The sequence below is a fragment of the Epinephelus fuscoguttatus genome, linkage group LG5 (assembly GCF_011397635.1).
Source record: "Epinephelus fuscoguttatus linkage group LG5, E.fuscoguttatus.final_Chr_v1".
NCBI lineage: Eukaryota > Metazoa > Chordata > Actinopteri > Perciformes > Serranidae > Epinephelus > Epinephelus fuscoguttatus.
The window spans coordinates 45,551,972-45,567,843 of record NC_064756.1 but is presented as its reverse complement, the minus strand read 5'-3'; the positions used below and the strand labels follow the sequence as shown (position 1 = coordinate 45,567,843).

Sequence of the window (15,872 nt, the reverse complement as noted above, 5' to 3'; positions counted from 1 at the left end):
GTAATTTTTTGTGAGATGGAGTTATTTAAGAGGAAAAAGTCAATTCTTGAAAATGAGCGATGCACAGGAGAGAAGAAAGTATATTCCCTCTTCGATGGGTATTTGAGTCTCCAGCCATCGCCAAGCCCAAAATCATCCATATATTCCTGTATTACCTTAGCCGATTGTGATTGCTTTGTGTGTACTGAGTTACTAGATCGGTCTAATGAAGCATTTAGGACTGTGTTAAAGTCTCCTCCAATTATAGTTGTCGAGCTGTCTGACAGGTTAGATAGTAGAGAGAAAATTGTGTGAAAGAAGGCTGGATCATCATTATTAGGGGCATACAGATTAACGATTGTATATAATTTGTTAAAGATTGTTGCCTGAAAAATGATGTAATGGCCTTCTGGGTCTGTTACCGTGCTGTTTAAAGTAAATGGTAGTCTCTTGTGGACCATGATAGAGACACCTCTTTGTCTGTTGTTATAGCAGGATGAAAAAATTTGATTAAAATTTGGATCTTTAAGAGATTTTTCTTCTGACTTTAGCAAGTGGGTTTCTTGTAGGAGAAAAATATCTGATTTCAATTTTGTGACAAAGTCCATCACTTTAATTTTTTTCGCCTGTGAGCGGATGCCATGTACATTCCAGGATACCAAGTTTAGGTGTGACATTGACAAAGTGGGGGTTTTATCATACTGTGTGTGGGTATGGAGAATAATCTGTGTGTGTTTCTATGTGAGTTTCTATCTGCATGGATTTTGCATGAGTATATGTAATTGTTAAGTGTATGTATTACAGTCAACCGATGTGTCATGGTGAAGCATCGCAGAGTTATGGAGCAGAGCATTAGAATATATACAAGCATGTTCAACAACCAGAAGTGCCTGCGCCTTGAGGTATTCACAAACCTGAAAAACAAAGGGGTTACATGGAGTGTATTTGTGTGTGCGGTAGGGGGGGGGGCATGAAGGAGGGAAAAAAATAGAGAAGGAAAGGGAGAATACTGGGTGGGGTATGTGAAGTGTACATTCGCACCCTGTGAGATTTTTTTTTTTTCCTTTTTTTTCCCTTTACACTAAGTCAGTGTTGTGTTCATTATATATACATATATATCCATATATCCACATGTACATACATATACATCTGCATACAGTACAGGCCAAAAGTTTGGACACACCTTCTGGACACACCTTCTCATTCAATGCGTTTTCTTTATTTTCATGACTATTTACATTGTAGATTCTCACTGAAGGCATCAAAACTATGAATGAACACATGTGGAGTTATGTACTTAACAAAAAAGGTGAAATAACTGAAAACATGTTTTATATTCTAGTTTCTTCAAAATAGCCACCCTTTGCTCTGATTACTGCTTTGCACACTCTTGGCATTCTCTGGATGAGCTTCAAGAGGTAGTCTTAGTAGTAGTATTGCCCATAAATCCATGATTATTTGAACTGACATGAGCTTTATGTTGTCACAGTGAGCAGTCTTACATGGAAAGTGTTGTGACCTTCCTGCAGGATGTGGTCCCCCAGGTAACTTCCTCCATCATCTATTCTCTCATACTAACAGCTGTTACAAGTCCTAATTTCCCACTACTGTACTAATTTTAATAAATATAGCCCATCTAGAGTATGTTGTTGTTTTCATACTAGAAAAGTGACAAAATTAAGTATACTCAACAATGTCACTATGCAAACACATAAATTTTGTAGTGTGCTGTTGATGGACACTGTTGTTCCACAATGGAATGCACAAAGGAAATGGTGGAGCTACACACAGTTCCAGAAAAAATTGCAGGTGTGGTGAGAGGGGTTGTCAAATATCGATTAATTAATACATATCAATTCAGAATACTTGAAATGATTTCAGTTTTCATTTCCCACATTATTGATACACCGCTAATAGCTACGCTTTCTCACTCTCTTTTACTGTTAATATGTCTTGCAGTCATTCTACTGTTCTCTGCTACTAACTTAAAAAAAGGTGTTGTTATTTTATAGCCTTAATAAATTTTTATCTTTTAATGCAAAATGTAATTTTTATGCTCTCAATGTTATTTTTTCCCAGGGTATCCGAATTGGTATCGAATATTGATATTTCTCAAGATATTGTATTGAAATTAGAAGTTCCAGTAGCATGACAACACTGGCGTTTGAAACAGCTCCAGAGAGATTTCAGAAAACAAAATAACGAACCCAAAATAAAAATATTTTGACATCAATTTTGCCACTTTAATTCCAGGGTTGCTGTTTGATTGACCTCTGACAGTGCACTGTTAGTATTAGGGGTGGGAATCTTTGGGCACCTCTGTGATTCGATAACGATTATGATTCAGGGGCTACGTTTCGATTATAAAGCGATTATTATTATCTTTAATTTATGTATATTGATGCACTTTTTCACAACACACATTTCTTTTTCTCTCACTGAATAAGCATTCAACACTTGCAATTTTTAAAAACAGAGCATTTGTAATAAGAAACAGTTGAATTAATTTCCATTATATATTAGTAAACATATAAATGGAAATGCATGCAAACTGGAAAGTTACAACTTTGTTGTACGGAACCAAAAGTAACAACAGGTATCTAAATCACAAGATAAAATGCGTAGTTAACTTAGAGTAACAAATGATTCGGTGGCGACAGACGTCCACGCATCACATGTAACTGCGTTCCTACCTGCCTTCAACAGCGAGGCCATGACTTCTGTTTTGGTTTGATGGTAGAGTGTCGGGATGGCCGTGTCGGTGAAATAGCATCGGGATGGGATGGTGTATCTGGGCTCCATTGTATGCAGCAGTGCTCGAAATCCTTGATTTTCCACGACGGAATAAGGACGCAAATCTTTGACAATAAATGCTGCGACGGCCTTCGGAATTCGCTTGGCCTTGTCAGATGAGGGTGGCAGCTTTCTAATTGCTGCCTCGGTTTTTCTCTGGTCGGTAGCGCCACTAGTAGCCGCAGCAACAACAGCCTGCTGTCTCCCTGACTGCTCCGTCAGGTGGAATCGAGTTACTTGGCTTCTCATGTTTGTTGTGTTGCCAAAGTATTTTATTTTAGCACGACACAGCTTACATATAACGTGGCTCTTGTCCAGTTCGCTTCCGCCGTCAACGTTGTAGAAGCGGAAGTATTTCCACACGTCTGCTTTTAAATTAGAAGGAGCTGTTCGGATCTCACGGCAAGGTGGGTGGCGGTCAGCCATGTTTGTTTTCCTTTGTGCGCGTGTCAGCATGTCCGCTCCAGGTGCGCATCCCAGAGTGTCCCGGAGATGACGCATACCGCGCTTCTTAGTTCTGCATCATTTAGAACCTTCTGTATTACTCCAGTTAATCGAAATTTGGACGTTTGTGAATCGATTCAGATTCGTCCACGTCTGAATCACGATGCATCTAAGAATCGGAAATTTCCCCCACCCCTAGTTAGTATAATAGCCACATTGATTTTTTTTTTTTTTAAAATACTAACTATAAAATTTTAATTAGTATATTTTATATACTTTATACTATGAGTATGTAGTATGGTGTGGAGACACAGCACTAGTCTTAAAGCTTAAATAATTTTATTAGAATGATGTTTTGATATCTGGTAATGCAGTTGTGAGCCATGGTGAGAATGAAGAGTCAGGTGTGGGGAAAAAAGCACCGATGAGCAAAGGTGCCAGAAAAATCAATGTACCAATAGGACTTTTTATAAGACTCCCTGCCTCATTTTGCTATAACATCTAAAATATGTGTAAAGATGACAAAACAATAGCAATCAAATGTTTATTGTGATGTATTATCTGTGTCAGTCAAGTGTCACATCTCAGTAAGGTAAATTCCAAATCATATTTGAGATAACGGAACACTAAGGCAACATGAAAGTTGAGAAATCACTTAAAATATTGTAATGAGCTTACAACATCAAAAAAAAAAAAAAAAAAAAAAAAAAAATCAGTATGGTCGTTTGTGTTGAGAATAAAAAAAAGGAAAAGAAAAAAATGAATTGAATTAAGTACATTCAGTGTTTCCCCCAAGATGTAGTTGTAGCAGCGGAGGTGAAGCATGGGCATGTAAAAAAAAATTCACACGTGCAAAACTTTTTGTATGCTTGCAAAGCACAGCCTGCTGGGATGTTTCTATGTATCTACTGACACCAGAAGGGCTCTTTAGGACTAAGTGTATACAGTACATTTGTGCACAGTAATGAGCTGGTGAAATGTCTGTCTAGCTTACATATGAGGTGTCTCAAGATTTAGGATAAAACAATTTTATTGAACATAATAAAAGTATAATCTTTAAAACAATTGACATTCATTGAACGAACGTCAATTGAATAATAATACCCCTCCAGCTGATCTATGAGAAATGACGCTACCTCCAGAGGGTCCAACTCATTCATCCTTCTTTACAACCCCACGCTGGGCTCCAGACTAACTTTTTTTTAGTAGGAGCACTGTAGCCCTAACTGAAAAAATTTAGGAGCAGAAGCAGAAAATTTAGGGGCATGCCTTAAAACCTCCTGAAATGCAGTTATTCACATTTTTGGCCATTTTAACTGTATCATAAACTATATGTAGTGTACTATACATTAACATTGTACTGTTTTAATTATTAAATTATTAAGCATTACACAGACTTGTGGTCAGTGGGATGTGAGGATTCTTAAAGTAGCATTTGTATAGATGTGAAGCCCTGACTACAGAAATATGTATAAATCTAGGCTGTAGAGGGACTGAAAATACATTTTATTATTGCAGCCTATCAGGCTGTGCAGTCTAACAGGCTGAAAATTGTCTGAAAAATCAACAGAAGGCGGCCAGTAATGCCCAATTTATTGAGTTATAGTCCTTAATTACAAACATTTCTGGTGTGTCGCCTGTTATACAGAAATGTATTAATACATTTTTGTTCAGTCACCAAAAAGGCTATACGTGGGATTTATATCTTATTATCTGCAGGGACAGATGAGTAGGCACTGTTCATCAACTTATATGACAGCAGCGAAAATTTAACGTTTCCAAGAAAACGGGTAAAACGATCTCGAGGGCTGTCAGTCAGTCGCATGCAGTCTCTGCCCTTGCAGATTTTACGTTATGTCAGTAAACACTTCACACTACGTACTGCTGAAGTTTGCAATGGTTCAGTCCGCAAATCCACAGGGTGGACATTTGGATTCAGCTGCTGACCTGACCGCAGCTTGTCACCGCCTCAGTGCAGTTCATCTGGAATGAGCCTACTGATGAGTGAAGGTGACATGATCCTCACAGTTACCATCACTCACTCTCTGACTCTCCCCCTTCTCACACACATTAACCTACACTGGCGGACTCGCTCCCCCGTTTTCCAACATGAAATAAAAACGCCCGCAAATTTGCAGGTCGCGCACGAGCTAGTAGTTGTAAAAAATACTCGCACTGACTCCAGAAATGGTGACTATTCGGTTGCAGCCTAGAGCCCCCCCATGCATTTTAAAATCCTTCCTAGTGTAAGTATATTTATGACAATAACATCCACTTTGCTCATAACAGCGGAATCTTGCCATGCCTCAACCCAAGCATGAAGTAGAACTTGAAACCATTTGTGTAAATGAGCAGTATTCTTCGATTTATCCAATCTCCGCACAGCATTTCCTCATTCAGACATAAGTCTTACATTATAAGAATATAAGTCATCACGTTATAAGGTGAAATGTTTAACCGTATAACACGATAAATAGTAGGCTATATTGTTATGTCATTGTATGAAGCGTCTGTCGCGCAAAATAATATAACTTTAGTTTATGAAGAGATAAGATGGAGCCCTCTCCTCTTACATGCTTTACTCACAAGTGTGCAAATTGACCTGGATATGTAGCACTAAATAATATAAGCAGTAGTTTCTAAAGAGCTAAGACGAAAAAAATTAAAAAAATACATCAGCAGCGGCAGTCATATTTCAGCAGTGGTGCGCCGCTGCTAGTTGCATATAGAGGAAACACTGACATTACCATAAACCATAAACCTTGCATACCTGAGCCTCCAGTCAAAAATAATGTACACTTGGACCGTATACAAGTTATTTACCAGCTATTCTTGATTGTTAACTCTCCTACAAACATACATTGGGCTAGTAAACTAATGTATTTATCAGAATTTGAATGATAGAGTTGTATTAGGTATGTTGGGCGGTATTGTTGTATACATTTTGTCCACACTCTGTTCTTTCTTCCAAACTATAGGCATATACCGGAGCTCCACTCACTGATGAAAAAGAGAAGATAATTTGGGTTCGATTTGAGAAAGCTGACGTCAATGGTAAGTCTAGCCTCTTTTAAACTGTCTGTTCAAGGTGGGAATATTGCACTGTTATGTTGCCTTGCCATTCTGTATGTAAGGTAAGAAAGAGGGGACAGAGTGGTCTTGCCTCTGACCTAGGAACAGAGGTAGTAACAGCACTAAAAAAAGGTCAGTGTAAAATGTAGAGCTGGAAAGATATGACCAGGTGGGGCGGAGGTGTGACGTTTTGATCACGTGTTATTTTGGCAGCCACACTGCACGAGATTTTAAAAAACAGCTGCTTCCAATTAGCAGCAAACTCAAAGAAAAGAACAGTGCCTGTAAATGTCTACAAATTGGGAAAGCAATGACATTTGGGAGCACCTTATCCTCTGAGCAGAGGATGAGACCAGCCGTCATATAACAGAGAACGTGAATGCAGTGCGGGTGGAACTCTTCATTAGTTCTTTTTTCCTCAGCAGCAATTTCGAGTGGATAACTGATTGGTCTATGTGATCAAAGCTGATCTGATCAGATTGATGGATGTACAGTAGCTCTTGCAGTTGTAAGTGAAGGCAAACTTTTAGACCAAGTGCAATGAACAGTTAAGTTTCACTTCCACTGAGCCTGCCATTCTGCTGCTCTGTCAGTGCCCTGAGTGCACTCCCTGCTCTGAAAGTGTGGTGCAATGAATAACCGAATGGTATTTGTATTCCAGTAGCGCTTCTAATGAATGGTACACCTCCAAAAATAAATAAAATCAATTTGTGGCGCCAGATGTTATTGTGGTGGGCCTCAACAAATAAATTAATGTGTGGGGAAACCTGTAAACTTTATTGTTTTTGTTAATATACACTAATTCTGAATTTGATGCCTGCAACACGTTCCAAAAATAGGTGGGATGGGGCAACAAAAGACTGGAAAAGTTGTGGAATGTTCAAAAAACCTCTGTTTGGAACATTTCACAAGTGCAGAAGTTAGTTGGTTACAGGTGATAGGAACATGATGGTGTATGAAAGGGGCATCCTCAAAAGGCCCAGTTGTTCACATGCAAGTATAGCCTGAGGTTCCCCACTTGTGAGAGACCCTTTGTGGGCAAGCAGGTCAACAGTTTGTAAAAGCACAGTTGCGGGGAATTTATTAATTTTACCATCTACAATCCATAATATTATCAGAAGATTCAGAGGATCCAGAGAAATCTCTGCATAAAAAGGGCAAGGCTGAAAACCAGCATTGAATGCCTGTAATTGTGATCCCTCAGATGGCACTGCATTAAAAACTGACATGATGGAATCAAGGATATTACTACATCGGCAACACATCCTCCACTTAAACTTCACCAAATGTCTCACTTTCTGTTTGAACAGATACTGCCCGCAATCCAGAGTTTATGGAGATGCACAGTGGTACTACCGACCCTCCTCTTTGCCTCATGATTGGCTACACTGACGGGATGCAGATCTGGAGCGTATCTGTAAGTCACATGCCTAATGGGCCAGTAAAACTGCTACCTCACCATTTTCTTCCTGGAACTTTTATGCCATCAGTTTCATTTCAATGATACATTCAAATGGACATGTGTGCTGAAACACTCTAACCTTGTTAGTTAGTTCACTATAGAGCAATGTTTGGCTACAGCTCTTTTGTACAAGTGCGAAGGGGCTAATTGACTCTCAAAAGCAAGGGCGGACTTTACTATAAGGCTTAGGCAGGCAACTGCCTGAGGCCCCGGTGGGGAGTCCTCCTTGGGAGGCCCCCAACATTCAGCCCACCCCCACTATGAAAAATTCATTAACATGGTCAAGCTTACTTATAACTATTTCATAAAAAACATATATATCAAAGTAGCATCAGCATATCTAATTCATTAGTGGTTGGTATCTGTCTCGCCACTCCACCCCCCCAGTCACACTACAATGGACTATTCCATGACCTTCAACCCGGAAAGATGAATGCAGGTGACATGAGGTAAACAGAGAAAAGTGCGAGAGAAATAGGCTACTAACCTGAGAGAAAAATGAAGCGACTCTCAAGCGGTTGGGATAAAAAGAAAAAAAGAGAGGATGCTAAAAAATATATTGCAGCACTGCCTAAATTACAAGCTTTTTTTACTGCCCAAACAACTGGATATGACGCTGAAACCAACAACAACATCAGTGTTGATGAAAATGCAGTTTGCGGTAGCACCTCAGAGCTAACGTCACCGTTGCCAGTTACAACCGCCAACAGCCCAAGTGAGATGACTTGGACAAATACAGTGGACAAGGACAATGACAACAATGACAACCACGATGAGGATGGGCAGCGACCAATGGATGGCCACTCTGCTCAATAGTGCGCAAAGGTCCGGTCCAGTGACAAATAGAGTTCCCCAAAAGTCAAGATGGCCGTAGATTTACAAGCAGCAATTACTATGCTGTATGACTTTTAGTCATGTTATGAATACTATATAAATCTTACCATGGCAGTAATTACTTTGTGGTAATATTGATATAGATCTGGGTTTTATCTTAGAAAAATGAACATTGCTGACATCTTGGCAAAGATACATGGTCATGTTGGCAACCATGCAGCGCCGGTACAGGACCCAGGTATTCAGTGCGGCCATGTCCAGTACATTATAAAATAACATGAAAGCACTCAAATGGTCATCAATATTGCGGCGTGCATGTGCAGTTGGGCCAGGTACTTAAGCCAGGCTGTTTACGCTTTCACACAGTCCCATCTTTTCCAGCTGCATGGCCCTCACACAGATCTGGTTGATTCGACACTATACAAAATAAATAAAATTTGTTTCGCAGTGATCTTGCTAGAAACTACCGAACGACTTCATATATATATATATATATATATATATATATATATATATATATATATATACACACACACACACTCACACACATATAATAATAATCTAACTAATCTTCCAGAAAAATAAAATAATGAAATTATAAAGATCATAAAAAAAGATCATAGTGTTTTAAAAAATGGACCAGTGACAATGACCAGTGTCTCCCCTTTTTCACTGTTTAAATACAAAACTGTATTGCCTTTGGCCACTAGGTGACAGTGTTGACTGTGATACAGAGAGTATTTGATCCAAACAGAACTGCTCAGGGCTCTAACACACTAAAACAAGTCCCAAGGTCCTACTGAATTTCACAACTTGTTTCTGAATAAAGGTTGTGAAGAAAACAAAAGAGAAAGACAAAAGAGAAGGACAAATACACAAAATGAATAAGTGTGTTGTGTACAGACATTTATTGTTAACAGCAAGTGCAGCCAATCAAAAGGTGCTTTTGGAGTTCAGCAGAATGGAAATGCCAAAAGATAGATGTAAGTACAAAAAGACTTCCAACACCCAAATCTACAGTGGAATGCTCTTTTCATCTATCTTGGGTATGTCCTCTTCAGTTTGAAGTGGTCATTTAGCCCTAGGGAGCCTTTTGAGCCATTTTAAACTGTGACAAAGAATAAGTGTGAATCAATTCAGTACTAGCAGGTGTTCCAAGTACCTACACTCAACTAAACAAAATCATACACACATATTGACAAACTGTATCTAAACTAACCAGATGTCCGCAAGATACACATACAGGCATACATAGTTACATATATACATAAATGTATGTTAATATGACATAAGGGGGAGTAAAAATCTGGGAAAGTTGTGGAATACTCAAAAAACATCTGGAACATTCCACAGTTGAACAGGTGATAAGGGTCATAATTTGGTATTAAAGGGGCTTCCTCAAAAGGCTGAGTTGTTCACAAGCAAGGACAACGCAAGGTTTATAACCTGGTAAGAAACTGCATAGGCAAACAGTCCAACGGACAAAGAATAATGTTTCTCAATGCGCCATGGCAAGGAATTTATGGATTTTGTCATCTACAATCCATAATATCATAAAAATATACAGGGAATACAGAAAAACCTTAGTGTTGTCAGTAAACACAGTTTGTTGCTGCATCTACAAATGCATGTTAAGACTCTAGCATGCAAAGTGAAAGCCAGATATCAACAACATACAGAAACACTTCCGACTTCTCTGGGTCTGAGCTCATCAGAGATGAGATGGATTGACACAAAGTGAAAAAATCCCAATTTGCCTCAGAGGACTTTACAGCATACGACATCCCTCTGTCCTTTGGACCTCCACAGTGGATAAGGAAAAACTCCCCCAAAAAACCCTTTAACAGGGAGAAACAAAAAGGTAGAAACCTCAGGAAGAGCAACTGAGGAGGGATCCCTCATCCAGGATGGACAGACATGCAATAGATGTTGTACAGAACAGATCAACATAACACATTTGCAGTAATCCATATGACAAAATGATACATAAAGAGAGACAGAGAGAAAAATTGAGACAGAAAGCGACTGAGAGGCCGAGCCAGAGAGAGATGCAGGGCAGACGGTAATGACAATAGCTACAATAACATTAGTTTTAGCAATAATATTATGATAACCGTAATTGTGATACAATATGTTGCAAGTATATATTGTAGGAGCAATACCTTTAGAAAATGTTTGCACTTGTCATAAATTTGGGGCACCACCTTCACTTAGAAGGGAAGTGACTGTAATCAAATTAATAACTCTGAAAACCAATTATTAATTTGTCAGTACACTTATCAATCATGGATCAATCTCAATACCAGGGTTATGAATTCTCTATACATTGATCTTAGTTCCTGTTCAAAATAAATATTCACAGACAACCACTTGCCGATAAATGAAGATTTATTTAGGGCTAAATGTTGAACAATTGAGTAAACGAATAGTGAAATGATATGACATGACACAAAATCAACAGTATGTATAAATGGATTAAGGCAAGAGGTAACACTTTTGGCAGTTATTTAGTTTGGCAATAGTGAGAGAGTATGTGGCTGTAGATAAATTGATACGCGGTGATACGTAAAACCATTTACTAGGGATGGGCAAACAATCAAAATTCATTATTTGATCATCAAAAAAATTAACGATCAATTATCGATTAATTGATAAACGAGTATTTCAAAGGAGAGAAAACAAAAAAGTGCAGTGCAGACTGTCGCCACAATAGACTGCAGCTGCCCCAGTTTTGAGCTTCAACCCCCCAGGCCAAAGAAGAAGAATGGCACGCATGCGCAGTTCACCCCTGGGTGTTTACAACCGTTGCCAGCCAGGGGTTACAGGCTTCAGTTTTCAGCGAAACCTCCGTCTTTCAATGGCGCCAAGGCTTTGGAGAGCGATGAGAGCCTCTGTCTGTTTATGATGTTTTGTAGGGGAAACACAGCGACTATCGAGCAAAATTATTTGTGATTGATCAAAATCCTTAACAATCAATCATCGATAATCGAAGATTGATGCCCATTCCTACCATTTACCCAACAAAACCTAAATTAAGACCAAAATAACTAAGTCTCCTATTCAGCATCAACTCTCATCACGACACAGCGGCTGCATCAGGTGAGGGAAGTTTTGCGTTTAGTTTAGTTTACGTTTTAGCAGCTTATACTCAGGTTGACGTTCCTCAGGGGACCCGAACTGTCGCTTTGAGGCTCCCAGGCTTCCAGGTCCTCAAACGTTGGTTAACTTAGGCTGTGGAAAGTCTCTTGGTTTTGGAAAGGAACCACTGCTTTGGGAACAGCTTTGGCAAGTGGCTGGCAGCGCTGGATCCGATGAATCTTTGATGCAGTTGCTGGTCGAATAGTCGCTCCTCTATTTGGTTGTGGCTAGTCGCTCATAATATGGTTGAAAACAATCTCGTCGGCCGCTCGATATTCTTATCAAAGTTATTATTAACACATGGAGCATGGACTGGTGGCTGGAGAGGTGCCAGTTCACCGTCTGGGCACTGCCGAGGTGCCCTTGAGCAAGGCACCAAACCCCCCTTGTGTGTGTATTTCAGACCTGTGTGTTAATGACAACTCAGGGGGATTAATAAAGTATATTAAAAAAAAAAAAGGCAATCCTGGACGTGGCGAGCAAAACTTAAAAGTAATTTTGATTGTAAGAAAAGAAACTGTTACGTGGGAAGCGAGTATAAGAGCGTAACGGGTTAAAGCATAAAGAGTATAACTAGAAGGAAGGATGGCAAAAGAACGGAAGCAAAAGAGAGAAAAATGAAAAAGGGAAAGTAAAAGTAAAGTGAAGTAAAAGTAAAAAGTGAATTAAAAGTAAAGTAAAAGAAAAAAGTGAGCGAGATGGGCCGAGCTTAATAGAATAATCCGACCAGGTTGAGTGGGCTTGTTTGGGCGACATTACTCTATGTCGAAGGAAACTTAAAGCCCCTACAAGGAACTTTAATTTTGAGTTGATTTTGGCGATCCTGTGAACAAAAGCGGTAGTGTTTTGCCGGAATGAAGCCTACATTTCCCATGAGCTCTAGCGCGTATTGTCATAAAGACGCTTTAACTTTACCCCCACTCCTATCGGAGATCCCAGCTAACCTCTGCTGCGCCCCAGCTCCACCTCTCCGGCGTAAGCGCCACCGCCGCCGGGGTAAACGCAGCGGTCGGCTGGTAAGGTTGAAGGCCTGTTTGGCGAGCACTTCAACAGCATCTTGGACTGAGTATGGAGCGGTGCCTCGCCTCTTTATTTCTCGGCACTCGCTGGACCTTCTCGACGGCTGGCTGGTACCCGTCGTCGGCCCGGATGAGGTGTTCCAGCCCCGTGGCCCCTGTTTTCCTCGTCCCCGCTGGCGTGGGGTGAATCTGCGCAACCTGCAGCCTCTGCGTGTGGCTCCCCAGACAGCTAACGCTGTGTACCCGCTGGCTCCTGCCAGGATTGGGCTGGTAAATGCTAGATCGCTAGCGGACAAAACGTTTATCCTGAAGGATTTCCTGACTTCCCGAGGATTGGATTTTCTCTGTGTGACTGAGACGTGGGTGACTGTTGGCGAGTCCAGTGCTTTCACAGAACTTTTACCCGATGATTGCTACTATTTTAACTCCCCACGGATGTCGGGTCGAGGAGGAGGAATAGCGACTATTTATAAGAAGCACTATAAATGTAAGCAGCGAGGTAAGATGACGTGTGCCGTAAATCGTTTCGTCCTAGAAGTGACCTGGGGCGGACTCGGAGACAGTTTCTTAAAGGTATGGATATACACTATCCATACACACTATATAGAAATAGCTCATGCTTTCGCTGGTCTCACGCAAGCACGCACACGTAAGCGTGGAGCACAGAGAAGCAGTCAGAGCTACAGGCTACAGTGAGGTTCAAAACAGAGTTCATATGACGTTTTTCGAAACAACTTTTTATGTCGGGGCTTCAGGACACCTGGATCACTACGGGTGAGCATGTTGGAGATATTTTGTGGTTTCAATTTTGTGTTCTTGGACGTTAGTCTGGGGCGCCGTCAGCCATTAGGTCTGCTAGCCGCTCCCCCCGCCGATCTCCGCAGGGGATGTGAGGACTATAAAACTTTACCAGAGCCTCCCTCGGCATGAAGGTGAGTAGATAATGGCTGAAATTTCATTTTTGGGTGCACTATCCCTTTAAAAGCATAGTTACTGACCTTAGTCTGGCAGTTAATCTGGCTGAGTTGTCATAACGCTGGATTTTCCCAGGATGGTAATCAGCAAACTGAGATCTAGATGGTTTCCAATTGATCCCTTTACCACTCCTGATGCCAGGATGACGGTGAAAGAGTTCTTTAACTTTGAGGTGAGACCGCGGGCAAAGCCATAAACATTTGACTCTCAGAGTGGCCCATCTCACTTCTCTCCATTTACTTAATCCTACAGTATTAATATATGATTGTATGTGTATGTGACTATAATAATCATATGTGTATAATAACAGTAGAGGTATGACTAATAATAACAGCAGTAGGAGGCATCAGGCAGGACCACGGCAGTGGCACAACCACGACACATCATCTGTAGCTGCGACATGAGTTAACCTTTGAGATAGTGGGGCACAAAGGCTCCGGAGAAGAAGCCGAGTTAGTGACATGCAGTAAAACCGAGTTAGCGATGTGCAGTAATAGGACGTGAATGTTAGCAAGTGAAGAAGAAACAACTTTTCAGAAACTAAGGAGAGAGGGAGAAGGAGAAAAGGGGCTTGGTGTATTATATAGGAGGTCTCCTGGCATTCTAAGCTTATGTCAGTCTAACAAGGGGCTAGACCAAGACAAGCCTGAGCCAACCCTAACTATAAGCTGTATCAAAAAGGAAATTCATAAGTCTAGTCTTAAATGGTCTGACGAGTCCCCAGTTTAAATTATTTTTTTTATTTTTTATTTTTTTAGACATCATGTCATCATCAGTGAAAGCACCATGAATACTTAAGGGTACATACAGGTTTTGGAACAACATATGCTGCCATCCTAACGCCAGGGCCACACTGCCGACGAAGTGCTGCAAAGCGCAGCGCGCCGAAATTCTCGCGTGAGCCCGTTCACATCAGACGCGCATTTCTCCATGCCGGTCGACAAGCGCTCCTGCTCCCAGCTGTTGTGTCTGTCACATTTGGGGCCGTTTTTCCATCATGGGTATCTCTCTGTTTGTCTGTGTGTGTGTGTGTGTGTGTGTGTGTGTGTGTGTGTGTTAGTGGGTGTGGGTGTGGGTGTGTGTGTGTGTGTGTGTTCATCTCTCTCGTGCTCTGTTTAGATACCACTGACTAATATGTGTAGCCTATATTCCTGCCCGGCTTGACACATTCGCTCGCGGCTTGCGCAGAAAATAGACCAGGCGCTGAAACAATCGCTGCGGAGCCAATGACACAATCAGTTAACATGAGTGCCGAAAGGAAACTGGATTCGCCTCTCAGTGCTTCGAGGCTATTCGCAGCGCTTCCGCGTCCGGTTTGGCCCTGGCGTAACAGTGTCTTTTTCAGGGACGTCCCTGCTTATTCCAGCAAGACAGTGAGACACATTCTGCACGTAATAATAGCATGGCTTCATAGTAAAAGAGTGAGACTACTAGACTGACCTGCCTGCAGTCCAGACCCGTTTCCTGTTGAAAATATGTGGCTTATTTTGAAGCGCAAAATTCGACAATAGAGACCTCGGACTGTTGAGCAAGTGAAGTCATATATTGGGCAAGACTGGGAAAGAATTTCACTTTCAAAACAGTGAGTGTCTTTTATTCCCCAGTGTTTACTGACTGTTGGTGAGACACTGTCCAGCTGTCTTTGTGATGGTGTCTGTGTGGTGAGTCCAGGTCAGGTCCTCACCAATATGAACCCTGACACGCATTTTATAGTTCTGCCTTGAATTGACGCCGTAGCTATGGCGTAGGCTCCACATCGATGTAGAGCCTATGTGGTAACCTACGCCATAGCCTAACGTGCACCTCCCCAGCATTTTAACTATGCGTTGTAGTGACGCAGACCTCCTGTCTGTTGCTGTATACTGACACCATTTCCCTCAGTGGGAACGGAGCTTGTATTTACTTTTAGTTCACTGATAAGAAACAATAAATTGTGAAGACAGCAAGGCCTCTCTTAAAATAGCATTTTAAGTCTTGTGTGTGATTTATCCTTCAGGGATTAATACTTTGGGATTTATCCTGGCTTCATATGAGAAGAGGAAATCTCCGCTCGTCGCTAGACTAATTTATACAATGTAAAATGCTATAGGCTTGTGCTAATAAAGTTAGCATTTTGTATTTGATTGGAAAACATGTTTAGTGTGACAATTGTTTTG

The 15,872-nt window shown here is 40.9% G+C and overlaps 1 protein-coding gene across 7 annotated transcripts in view; it reads left to right on the top strand.

Annotated features, from left to right (window-relative positions):
• bcas3 (BCAS3 microtubule associated cell migration factor) overlaps positions 1 to 15,872 on the top strand; it is a 937,438-nt gene that overhangs the window by 29,065 nt on the left and 892,501 nt on the right. For all 7 annotated transcript variants that reach the window (XR_007449398.1, XM_049576752.1, XM_049576750.1 and 4 more), the window contains exons 3-5: positions 1,469 to 1,523; positions 6,195 to 6,270; positions 7,599 to 7,705. Coding sequence is in view for 6 of the 7 variants with exons in the window: in XM_049576752.1 (XP_049432709.1) it covers positions 1,469 to 1,523; positions 6,195 to 6,270; positions 7,599 to 7,705 (238 nt within the window). In the remaining variant the exon portion in view is untranslated. The remainder of the gene's footprint in view (positions 1 to 1,468; positions 1,524 to 6,194; positions 6,271 to 7,598; positions 7,706 to 15,872) is intronic.